The 11,221-nt window shown below is 61.1% G+C and overlaps 1 protein-coding gene across 21 annotated transcripts in view; it reads left to right on the top strand.

The window, feature by feature from the left end:
• TNNT2 (troponin T2, cardiac type) overlaps positions 1 to 8,924 on the top strand; it is a 14,734-nt gene extending 5,810 nt beyond the window's left edge. For 2 of the 21 annotated variants that reach the window (XM_046678383.1, XM_046678381.1), the window contains exons 3-16: positions 111 to 121; positions 224 to 238; positions 1,843 to 1,863; positions 2,265 to 2,300; positions 3,204 to 3,237; positions 4,364 to 4,424; positions 4,693 to 4,809; positions 5,602 to 5,679; positions 6,195 to 6,305; positions 7,185 to 7,190; positions 7,554 to 7,663; positions 8,108 to 8,198; positions 8,398 to 8,438; positions 8,676 to 8,924. In XM_046678383.1, coding sequence (XP_046534339.1) covers positions 111 to 121; positions 224 to 238; positions 1,843 to 1,863; positions 2,265 to 2,300; positions 3,204 to 3,237; positions 4,364 to 4,424; positions 4,693 to 4,809; positions 5,602 to 5,679; positions 6,195 to 6,305; positions 7,185 to 7,190; positions 7,554 to 7,663; positions 8,108 to 8,198; positions 8,398 to 8,438; positions 8,676 to 8,721 — 778 coding nt within the window. In that variant the 3' untranslated portion in view covers positions 8,722 to 8,924. Of the gene's footprint in view, positions 1 to 110; positions 122 to 220; positions 239 to 1,842; positions 1,900 to 2,264; positions 2,301 to 3,203; positions 3,238 to 4,363; positions 4,425 to 4,692; positions 4,810 to 5,601; positions 5,680 to 6,194; positions 6,306 to 7,184; positions 7,191 to 7,553; positions 7,664 to 8,107; positions 8,199 to 8,397; positions 8,439 to 8,675 lie in introns of all 21 variants that reach the window. The other 19 variants (XM_046678375.1, XM_046678373.1, XM_046678384.1 and 16 more) reach the window with 13 other exon arrangements.
• Positions 8,925 to 11,221: the final 2,297 nt, after the last annotated feature.

Genomic DNA, 11,221 nt, shown 5'->3' with positions numbered 1-11,221 from the left:
TGCATGCATGTGTGTGGCTCTGCGTGTGTGTGTGCATGCATGTGTGTGTATGCATGTGTGTGCCTCTGTGTGTGTGTGTGCTAGTGACAGCGTCCTCTTCTGCCCTGCAGGGAGCAGGAAGGTAAGCACACACCTATACACTCATTTGGATGAAGGACAGCCTGGTTTGAAACTGACCCCCTCTTCTCTCCTCCCTGGCGGCCGCGGCCTTCCCTTCCAGCAGACGGAGCCGTGGAAGGTATGGAACTTGGGCAGGTGGAGGCGGGCGGGGGCGCGGGGGGGGGTGGTCCCAGGAATCCCGTGCTCCCTGGAGCCCTGAGTAAACAGCTTGTTTGTCCCCGCCCCTCACTCTCAGCTGAGCCAGGACCCTCCAACAACCGTGGCCCCTCAGTGGGGATCAGTCCTAACCTGCTGCTCAGGTCTTGAGGCAGAAGGTTTCAGCCTGTCTCTGCGCCCGCCGTTTTGTTCAGACAGAGTCGCCGCTTTCTCTGATTAGTTATTTTTGCTTTCTTTCTCTAATTTCTTTTTTTACCATGGAAAGTTTTAAATGCATATAAAAGTAGCAAGAATAGAATAATGCACCTCCCATGCAGGCGTCACCCAGCTTCACTACTCATCAAACTACGGCCCATCTTTCACCTCTGCTCCGACTCTCCCCATTTACTTAGACCCGACATCCAAACTCATTCCAGACGTCATATCATTTCGTGCTTAAATGTTTCAGTATTTAGCTCTAAAAGATAAGCGCTGTTAAAAAGACGTAACTGTTAATACCATCATCACACCTAAAAACATTCAATGTAATAGTTTGTCAAATAAGATTATGAAAGGGCCGCCTGGTGGCCTAGTGGTTAAGTTTGTGCATGCTCTGCTTCCACAGCCCCCTGGGGTTCGAGGGTTCGGATCCTGGGCACAGACCTACACACTGCTCATCAAGCCATGCTGTGGCAGCATCCTACATACAAAATAGAGGAAGATTGGCATGCGTGTTAGCTCAGGGCCAATCTTCCTCACCAAAAAAAAAAAAAAGCGAGAGAGAGAGAGACAGAGACAGAGAGAGATTATGACAGTGTTCAGTTATCTGAAGCACTTTATCCGGGCATGGAGCATTATTAGCATTATTGCTACCTTGCAAAGGTCTGTTTCGATCTGTAGATCTGTGCTATTTCTACTCTGATCCGTTCACACTCAGTGTTGTACCCACATCTCACTGAAAGATCACCCGACTTTTCTTTTTTCCTGAGTCCTTGACACATGGAAATGATGGAGAGGCCTCGCTCCAGTTCCTGCCCAGCCCTCCAACGGCCCAGAACGGCCCCCCGGCCCCCTTGGGCTTCTGCACCCCCAGCAGGGTGGACCCTGCCCCTTAGAAGCTCCGCAATTTCTCTGAAATATCACTTCGGCACATGGCGTGAGGACCTGAGGAGGGGGGTCTCCAGGAAGGTCCCGGGGGAGAGCTACCCCCTTGTCCCCCTGCCCTCTGGGGAAGTGGGGGGCTCTGCACATTCGGGTTGTCCCAAAGAGGAGACATGGGGAAACTCACAGACGACAGGCAGAGGGGCCACCGGAGTCCCCTCCGGTTTTCAAGGAGCGCCACACACTCCAGGAGCTACGCGAAGCAGAAAGCGAGCTGGCTCCGCCGTGCCCTGGGCCCCTACACAGACTCTCAATAGGGTGGGTTTTCCTCTGCTTTGGAGGATTTGCCAGCTCGTGACAACAGGTTTTGGGGGACAAGATTTGAGACACAGTCCTCTGGATTTGGGACCAACCTGCCTGTTCTGGGTTCTGCCCGCTGGCTCGAGTGGGGCCTGGTTGCTCACTGTGTCTGGTTCCCTCCTCCAGATCAGGAAGAGGCAGCAGAAGGTGAGGCCGAGGCTGAGGCCGAGGACCATGCAGGAGGTGAGGCTCCGGGGGCGGGGGCAGGGGGCTTCGTCATGGTGCTCACGGTGCTGAGGGCCCCCCAGCGCCACTCCTGCGGCAGCGAGAAACCCACCTGGAACAGGCTTTCCAACCTGTGCAACTGCGCCTCCTGTCTGGGTGGGGATTCAACTGTCAATTGTCCGATCAATGAACCTTGACTGCATACTCCTTCTGTGTCAGGCAGGGGCATGCGTGCATGTGTGTGTGAGTGTGACTAGACAGCTCTTTGACTCCAGAAACCAGCAGGGTGCACTTTAGCTGGGACCTGTCTGTGGGGGAGGCTCTTGGCAGGGGGCTCTGAGCTCAGAACGAGGACCTTTCTTGATTTCTCGTGTTCTGTCTAGAAGATGGACAAGAAGAGGAAGCTAAAGAGGCTGAAGGTAAGGACTGTTGGACATCGGGAGAGACGTCTTGGGGTGGCAAGGGGACCCCTCCAAGCAGCTTTGGGGGATACTGCCCGCGGGGCCCCCTCCAGGGACGGGGAGAGGAGGGGCTCGGGGGGAGAAGAGAGAACTGGTGGTGACCACGTAGGATCGAGAGGTTGGGCTCCAAAGTTCGGCTCCTGCTCCGTCAACAGAAGCTGCCGGGGCGGTGCCCAGAGGGAGAGGGGACCCCTGTCCGAGCCCCAGTCTGGGCAGGTCACCCAGAAGTCACATCCACACATGAGGCTTCTGGAGCTCAGGGAGATCACTGGTGGGTGTGGTGTCTGGAGGATGAAATCCCAAGACGTAGACGTCCATGTGGGTCACTGCTGTGGTCATTGTCACACCACAGCCTTCCTGGGGGTCCAGGGGGGTCACAGTCTCCCTTCTGGAGGGGAGGGGCAGCCGGCTAGGACTTGCAGTCATGCCCATCAGCTCCCTGGCCCTGTGGCCACCAGGAAGTCCGGGGTCAGGCAAGGAGACAGAGCCTGGGAGGGGATTCTGGGTCCAGGATGCCAGGGGCCGTGCCACAGGACCCCACCCCACTGTGCGGCCGAGAGGGCAAAGCTGCCTCCTGAGAAGGGTGAACGAGAGAAGGCTCCGACGGTCCACACTGCGTGTGTGGCTCCCTGCCAGGACTCAGCCGTCCCTGAGACGTCCCCCCGGAGCCCCTGTGATGGGGGGGAGCAGGGGGCTTGTCATTCTCGTTGATGCTCCTGGAACCAGGGTCCCCAGGCTGGAAGGGACTCACAGGGCAGATGGGGAAACAGAGGCCCATGGGGGCACGGCTAATCAGGGGCAGCGCTGCACCCAGATGCAGGGCCTCCTGACCCTGTGGCTGTGTGCTTCTCTCCTCTCCAGATGGCCCAGTGGAAGAGTTCAAACCCAAGCCCAGGTGAGTGGGACGCAGCTGTGGTGAAGCCCTGGGAGCAGAGGGCCAGTGAGGGAGGATGATCAGGACAGGACAGGAGAGCAGTGTGGCACAGTGGGTGTGGGCTGGGGGTGCGGCAGGCACAGAGCACCATGTATGGTTGTACAGGTTGTGTACTGCACAAGAGGTTCTACCTGGGGGGAGGGTAGTGGGGACTGAAATCTATTCCACGTTTCATTACCAATTTCGTGCCCTGGCATGGACAGCACTGAGTTCATCTAGAGGAAAGTGATGGACAAGTCATGGCCCTCCCACATCCCACAGGATAGCTAGAACATCCTCCTCCGTGGCTGAGGTGGGACCTGGGGGAAGACGGAAGAAAATTTGGGGGAGCCAAGCAATGAAACCATGCCATCCCAGGTGTGGTGGCTTCAAAGAGCCACAGAGGGGCAGAGCAGGGCAAGTTGGTCCCACGCACATGAAACCTCCTGGGAAGCTGTGGGTCTTGGGGTGGGGCGCGGGCCCGCAAGGGTTTCCCTTTTTGGCGATGCCAAACCCACCAGCAGAGGGCGCCCCAGCACGCTCATGGGCTGCTTCCCCCGTCATCCAGACGGCCGGAATCCAGCCGGAGTCCAGCTCCATCTCCTTGTCCAGCACCCTCTCTGTCCTGGCCTCTTGTCCGTCCACTGCAGCCTCTCATTTCAGCCCCACACAGACCGGAGGGCAGACAGGGAAGCCCACTGGGCCTGGCACCACGCAGCACACGCGTGTTGGACCGCAGCAAACGCAGGGCTCCTGGCTCACGGGGTCAACCCCCGGTATCTGGAGTCAGACAAGCATGTCACCTGGTCCCAGCTTCTCTGCTTCCTGGCTGCATGGTTTTGAGCAAGTCACGACCTCTTTGGGCCTCGGTTTCTTAAATGAGATGAACGGGACCTACTTCCCAGGTGTCTGGTGAGGATGAAATGAAAGGACGCATGTGAAGGAGCTGAGCACGTGTGAGCCGCCTCTTGTGATGTGGGTGGGCTGTGCAGCGGGGCGGCCGTGTTTCTGCAGGAAGGAGATGGGCCCGGCCTGCCCCAGGCCCCCACCGTCCCTCGGGTCCAGGGACGGCTTGATGCTCACCCCTCTGCCTTTGTCTCCCCGACAGGCTGTTCATGCCCAACTTGGTGCCGCCCAAGATCCCCGATGGAGAGAGAGTAGACTTCGATGTGAGTGGTGGTTTCTGGGAGAGAAGGCCAGGCTAGGGGTGGTCACATGACCCCCCCATGAGAGAGACCTTACGACCTTGTGTGCTGGTGTCCAGCACAGGCCGGGCTGGGCGTTACCCGGGTTCAGGCCACAGTGGTCCCTTCCCTGGCCAGGCCCCAAGCCGTGCCAGAGGCCTTTTGCATTGAGGGGGGTGGTGTGTCCCCCTCCTTGTCTCTCCCCTGGACTCGTGGGGCATGGCAGCCTCTGAGCCAGGTGGTCCGCCCGCAGGACATCCACCGGAAGCGCATGGAGAAGGACCTGAACGAGCTGCAGACGCTGATCGAGGCTCACTTTGAGAACAGGAAGAAGGAGGAGGAGGAGCTCGTTTCACTCAAAGACAGGATCGTAGGTGTCGAGCCCCAGCTGGTCCTCCACCCTCCATGGTTAGGCCCTGCCTCCTCCAGGCAGCCCTCCCTGGAGCCCCTTACCCTGGTAGAAGTGGGCTCTCCATCGGGAACCTGCAGCCAGGAGCCGCTTCAAAGGGTCTGCACTGTGGTTTCTTGGGTCCCTACCTTCCCTCCCCGCCAGACCAGATGCTCCTTGACGGCTGGAGCCGAGTCGATTCATCTCTGGCCCCCTCAGGCCTCAGCTGTCCCAGGCCTGCCCCTGCCTCCCTCCCACTGGGCACAAATCCCCCCGTAATGAAGGGAGAGTGACCTCGAGAATCCCAGATCATTCTACAGGGGAGCGAGAGGTCATCTTGACTCCCTTTTTTTCTCTCTGCCAAACTGGCCTTCCCACTGGTGACCTGCTGCTCTGAGTGGCAGCTGAGGACTTGGCCGTCTATCTCTGAGCACAAAGCAGCCGCTCGGGCGTAGCCCCCGTGGGAGGTGGGAGCAGCCTGCCTGACATTTTTCAAATTGTTGAGGACAATTCCACAATAAGTGATGCTCTGTGCGGGTCATCTGCACGTGCCCGGCATGGACCGTCCTTGTATAGCCGGGGCGTGCTGCGCTGGCCCAGCTGTCGAGGGGCTGTCCCTGCCTGTGTTTAGGGGGCTGGCTGAGCACGGAGGCCCTTGGAGGAAGGGCAGTCACGGCCCCCACTCTGGAGGGAAAGCCCCCCTGTGGGTCCCTGCGCATCTGATGACACCTCCTCCCTGTGCACACCGGGTGGGCCTGGCCTCTTTCTCTGTAGGAGAAACGGCGGGCTGAGCGAGCCGAACAGCAGCGCATCCGGAACGAGCGGGAGAAGGAGCGTCAGACCCGCCTGGCCGTGAGTGCCCCCAGGCCCCAGCCCGCAGAGCCCCCCAACACGCTCCCAGCTCCTGCCAGGCCCCCAGGCTCCCCTCTGTTCATAGACATCGATTCAGCCAAGAGACAGCAAGCACCTAGGAGCCCTGGGCATTGTTTTGGCTCTGATGACACACAGAAAAGGAGACAGAATTGCTGGGGTCCTCGTGAGCTTAGGATTTAGGCCCTCCATCCTCATCGCTTGCCCAGCGCAGGCTACCAGGGGCTGGAAGGTCCCAGAGCCGAAGCTGCAGACCTCCTTGGGGGCGATGGGCCTCACACTCAGGCATCAGGACCACGTTCTTTCAGTCGGTCGCTCGTCATTCATTCAATGAACAGAAGTGCTCACGGCTGAGTGCCAGGCCCTGTGAACGGGGGGTAGGGGCACCCAGGGGAGAGAAGGCTCAGATCAACTTGCCATAGAGACCGCCAGCTGCAACGCAGCATCAGGGGTCCTGCCCCTGCCCCTAATGCCCTCTGCTCCCCGCCGACAACCAGGAGGAGCGGGCGCGGCGAGAGGAAGAGGAGAACCGGAGGAAGGCCGAGGACGAGGCCCGGAAGAAGAAGGCTCTGTCCAACATGATCCACTTTGGAGGCTATATCCAGAGGGTAGGTGGGGGCAGCCGTGGTCTTCCAGGCACCCGGACGTGCCTCGAGGAGTGAGGCATCCGCTGCAGCAGACAGACGGGAGGCTGGTCCCAGGACGAGGTTCCCAGGTGCCTGGGTGAGAGCCGGCCTCCTCACGCCCCGCTCCGGGGCTCGCTCAGCCACGCTGCGGCCTTTGCTCGCCGGGCCCTGCCGGGGTGGTCCTGTGGGCTGAGGCCGGATGCCACTGTTCCTCCCCACCCCTGGCTTCAGCCGGCCCAGGAGCCCAGGTGGCCAGGTGCAGCTGGAGAGCCCTGAGCCTATTGTCAGGGGCCCGGTGGGGACTCCGATTTGCACACACAGCTGTGCACGGCGCCTCAGTCTCCTCCTGTCCACCGTGGGGCTGGTGCTGTCCGCCCCGCCGGCTTTGGGAAAGTCAGATGAGCTAACACTGGTAGCATCCGTGTGTGCACACATGGAGGCGGCTGATTCCTGGGAACTCCCTCTCCGTTCCTAGTTTTCGTGCCGCACTCCTACTAAATATTCGCCAGGGAGGAGGGGTGCTGTAGACTGATTTTCTCCGTGCCGTGGAGGGGTCAGAACAATCCCTTAGATTTCCAACGTCCCCAGCTGAGCACAAGGCCGGCCCCCTGCACTGGCCCCCACAGTGACCGTAGCAGCCAAACTTGGCGTGGCTCTGCTGTGGAAACTGCCGCTGCCGTAGCGCCAGGCCCGTGTCCTAGCAGACGACGGTGCCCGCAGCGAGCGTCTGATCACCTTCTCCTCTTCCCCCTGTCTCTCTACCTTTGTCTTCTGCTCTGTGCCCTGCCCTCTCTCTGTGTCTCTGTTGTGGTCTCGGTCTTTCTCTCTGGGTCTTTCTCTCATGCTGTCCTGGCTTTGCAGGCCGAGGTGGGTACCAAACCTCAAACCCTCTTCCTCCTCATGGTTTTTTTGGGGGGGGGGGCGGTCCCCGGGAGGAGAAGGAGCCTGGCCTGGGAAGGGAGGCATGTGGGGATTGGGCGAGGCGGGAGGAGGAGCCTGGAGAGAGATGGAAGATTGGAGAGGCAGAGGAAGGGGTGCTGGCCCGGCCCTCCCCGCCTGGCCTCAGTGTCTCCAGGGATCCAGGCAGCGGATGCTGTGGGTGTCGCAGGAAGAAGAGAATCAGAACCTGGTCCTTCTGCAGGCCTTGCCCAGCTCCCACGGGGTTATGGGAGGATCAGGGGATGGAGGGGGCGTTCTCCAGCCAATTCTCCCTGCTTCTCACCCCTCCAGACGGAGCGGAAAAGTGGGAAGCGGCAGACAGAGCGGGAAAAGAAGAAGAAGATTCTGGCGGAGAGGAGGAAGGTGCTGGCCATCGACCACCTGAATGAAGATCAGCTGAGGTGGGGCCGGTGGTGGCCAGGCTCCTCCGGGCTGCTCCAGGAGGGGGCAGGGCAGGGCTCGTCGCCACCACCAGGGGGCGCTGCCGCCTCACGTATTTTCCCGGGACCTGTTTGGCGGGAAAGGACTGAGCAGGCCCCTCACCTCTGTGAGCTTCCCCTGACCCACCTGCACACAGGTGCTGGGCAGGGGGCTTGAGTAGACGCTCTGCAGTGCGCGAAAGCCTGCTTCCTCTTCCTCCGCGTCCCCGGGACTTTGTCCTGGCAGCCCCCCTGTCTGTTCCTAAGCACTGGGCACGGCCATCTGGGCCCCATGTTCAGCCCGGTGCTGGGGGCCCCTCTGCAGGCCTGGGGGTGGGAAGGAAGGCTGGGGCCCACGGGGGCTGGCTCAGGGTCAGGATGAAGGCGGATGAGGGCCCTCCTTGTTGCCCCCTCTGGCCCGTGCAGGGAGAAGGCCAAGGAACTGTGGCAGAGCATCTACAACCTGGAGGCCGAGAAGTTCGACCTGCAGGAGAAGTTCAAGCAGCAGAAATACGAAGTGCGCGCGGCCACCGCCCCCCCCCCCTCCCCCGCCCCTCCTCCCCCCCCCCTCCTCCTCCCTCCTCTCCTCTCCCACTCCTCTTTCCCTTTTCCTTCCTCCCCCACCGCTGAGCCCTTCTCCCCCATGGCCAGGCCCCCCCCAGGACCTGAGCCTAGTGAGCTCCAGTGTGACTCTGTCTTTCCCACTTTTCTTCCAGATCAATGTTCTCCGGAACAGGATCAATGATAACCAGAAAGTGTAAGCAACAGAGCCCCCCCCTTCCCTCGCCCACCCCTGCCTCCGTTCTCCTGGTCTCCCCGCCATCCACTCCCCTCCTTCAGCTCACAGGCTCCCTCCGGGGCCTCCCTCTCCTCTCCCCAGTGGAGCCAGAGTCCTCCCTCCAGGCTGCACCCCCAGCCCTCAGCATCCCCCCGCTATGGGGACCTGCTGCCCTGCCCTGGGTCCCCATGAGACAGGGTCCTGCTCCTCCTGCAGCTCCAAGACCCGCGGCAAGGCCAAAGTCACCGGGCGCTGGAAGTAGAGGCTGCAGCCTCCTTGGGGGCCAGGCCTCCTTCCCGGAAGACCTGCTCCTCGCTGTGTCCTCACCCTGCACGCCCCCAGCTCCTGGGCACCAGAGGCAGACTCTTCTGGAAGACAGGAGCCAGCCCAGCTGGAAGCCTTCACTCACGCCTGACCCCCACGTGCCCACAGCACGCCCGTAATAAAAAGCCACTGCACATCGAATGGCATTTCTGTCACTTCCCTTGTAGAGGGAGAGAAACTGAGGCAGCCCCGGGTCTCACAGGGAGTCAGGGCAGACAGCAGACCCTCAGGACACAGGCCCCTGGGGTCTGCCAAACCCCAAGGAGCTCCCTCCCATGCGGCCCCTCCCACCTGCTCCGGGCTGGGAGAGGCGATGGCTGGGCGCACGTTTCTAGAGCTGGCCTGGGAGGCGGGAGGGAGGCGCAGAGCGCAGAAGGGCTGTGCCGTCAGCCTCTGTGAGTCACCGAGAGAGATCGCACACACGTGGGGACGGAGCCATCCCTGCGTGAGTCACTCGTGTGAATCACGGAGGCCTCTTGGGACGGCCATTTTCTTTCTCATCCTGGCCAGGACGCAGAGGAGGGGCATCTGAGGGGCAGGGGGACCCCGGAGGAAGAAGGAGGGCCTGTTTCCTTGCAGCTTTTCAGCCCGAGCTGCCAGGAGGTGTGGGCGAGTCTGGGTGCCTCAGTTTCCCCCTTCCTGTGACCTGTGGGCTTGAACTGCAAGCCGGTGTCCCCGAGTGAAGAGGACAGCCTAGTGGCATTGGTTCCTGGGGCTGCCCCTCCCGTGGCTCCAGGCCTTTGCTCAGGCTGTTCCCTCTGCCTGGAGGCCTCCTCCCACTCCCCACTCATCATCCCCCCAAAGGAGCTCAGGGAGCCTGTCTCTAGAAGGCTCTGCACGCTCTTCCATCACTGTGACTCCATTTCTCCCTGCTCTGGGCACCCTGGACGCTGTCACAACTGCGTCACCGTGACACCACCTAGTGTCACCGTGTGTTCCATGATCTGTCCCTCCAGGTGTCACCCTGGTCCTCCCGAGAAACAGTATAGTCCTGTTCATCCCGTGCCGTGCGCCAGGCTCTGTGAGAGATGCTGGTCACACGGAGACGAGAAGGATATCGCCCCTGGGCAGCGGGGATGGGCTTAGCCTGGGCTCTCGGCCTCATTTCTTATTCTCTCACTCATTCATTCAATAAATACCTCCCAAGGACCAAATGCACTCTGGGCGCTGTGCCAGGTGCAGGGGACGCTGCGATCTAGGTGGCACCTCTTTCCTCAGCAGCAGAAGATTCCAGCTCAGGGGGACAGCAGGCGGGCGCAGGGTGGGGAGGAAGCACGGACCAGGGGCACCCACCTGGCCTTGGCAGGCAGGAGGGCTTTCTGGAGGAAAAGGTGTCCCCCCCCAGAGTCCCAGAGAGTGAGGAGGGGACAGTGAAAGACAAGAGCAAGGAAGGGAAGAGGGAACAGCACACCCAAAGCCCTGGAAGCATGAGGCACCTGGTGTTTGAAGAGGCACAGTTACCAAAGAATGCCAGGTCTCCTGCTGGGGGACAAGGAGGCCCCCTCTGCACTCGTCTGAGAGGACAGGGAGGCAGGAGACAGGGCCTTGGGCCCACAGAGGGCGCTCACCATTGCCTCTGGGAGATCCACCGGCAGCTCCTGGGCGTGGCCCCAGCCCCACTCTCCCCACTTTGCAGCTGAGTCAGTGCCCCAGCCCCTCTCCCCGTGACGGGGCACCACAGCCTCACCCTCACCTGCCACCCACGGGAGGGGCAGCGAGTCCAGGACCCGGACACCAGAATTTCCCAAACACCATGAAGTGCCAGTGGTGGCTCCACCTCCTGTGTCTCAGCGTCTGCTCGGAGGAGCAAGAGGAACCTGGGCGGGGTCTTGGGTCCCATCTCCTGTGCCTCCTCTCCCAGCAGGACCAGCCCCGTGATCAGCCCTGAGCCCTAGGACACGGGGTCTCTCCTTCAAGACCCGTATGCTCTTAAAGGATGCCCTGGGTGGCCCACTCTGAGCTGCCCTGAGCGCAGGTCCCACTCACCTCTTTTCTCCTGAGGTCATCTGGTGTTCAGGAGTGAGCTGTTGAGTGCCCCAGACACTGTCCCCAGGCAGTGCGGACCATGCTCTGACTCTGGCATGCGGGCCAGGTCCCCATGCTGGCACCTTAGGGGGAACACAGCAGGTGGGCCCGAGTGCTGCCCCTGGGCGGGAGCCCTGGTGTGCACGGAGCTCGGAGCATTTGTCCATCAGTGAAGAGTCTGGGCAGGTGGCCCTGTCCTGTCCACTCACCACAGAGAGAGCCAGCGGGTGCCAGAGTACGGGGGCATAGCTGGGCCATCAGGCCGGGCAGGGCGCCTTCTGAGGCCAACCAGCAAGGGCATGGGCTTCAGGCTGAGTAGTCCTGTACTCTCTCCATGGGCTTCGTAGGGACCAGAGGAACCACGGACGCAGTCACACAGGCATGGATTCACGGGCAGTGATGTGCCAGAGGCA

This window comes from Equus quagga, chromosome 12 (genome assembly GCF_021613505.1).
Source record: "Equus quagga isolate Etosha38 chromosome 12, UCLA_HA_Equagga_1.0, whole genome shotgun sequence".
NCBI classification, from domain to species: Eukaryota; Metazoa; Chordata; class Mammalia; order Perissodactyla; family Equidae; genus Equus; species Equus quagga.
Note: the sequence above shows the minus strand (reverse complement) of the source record. Positions and strands in the feature narration are given on the sequence as shown.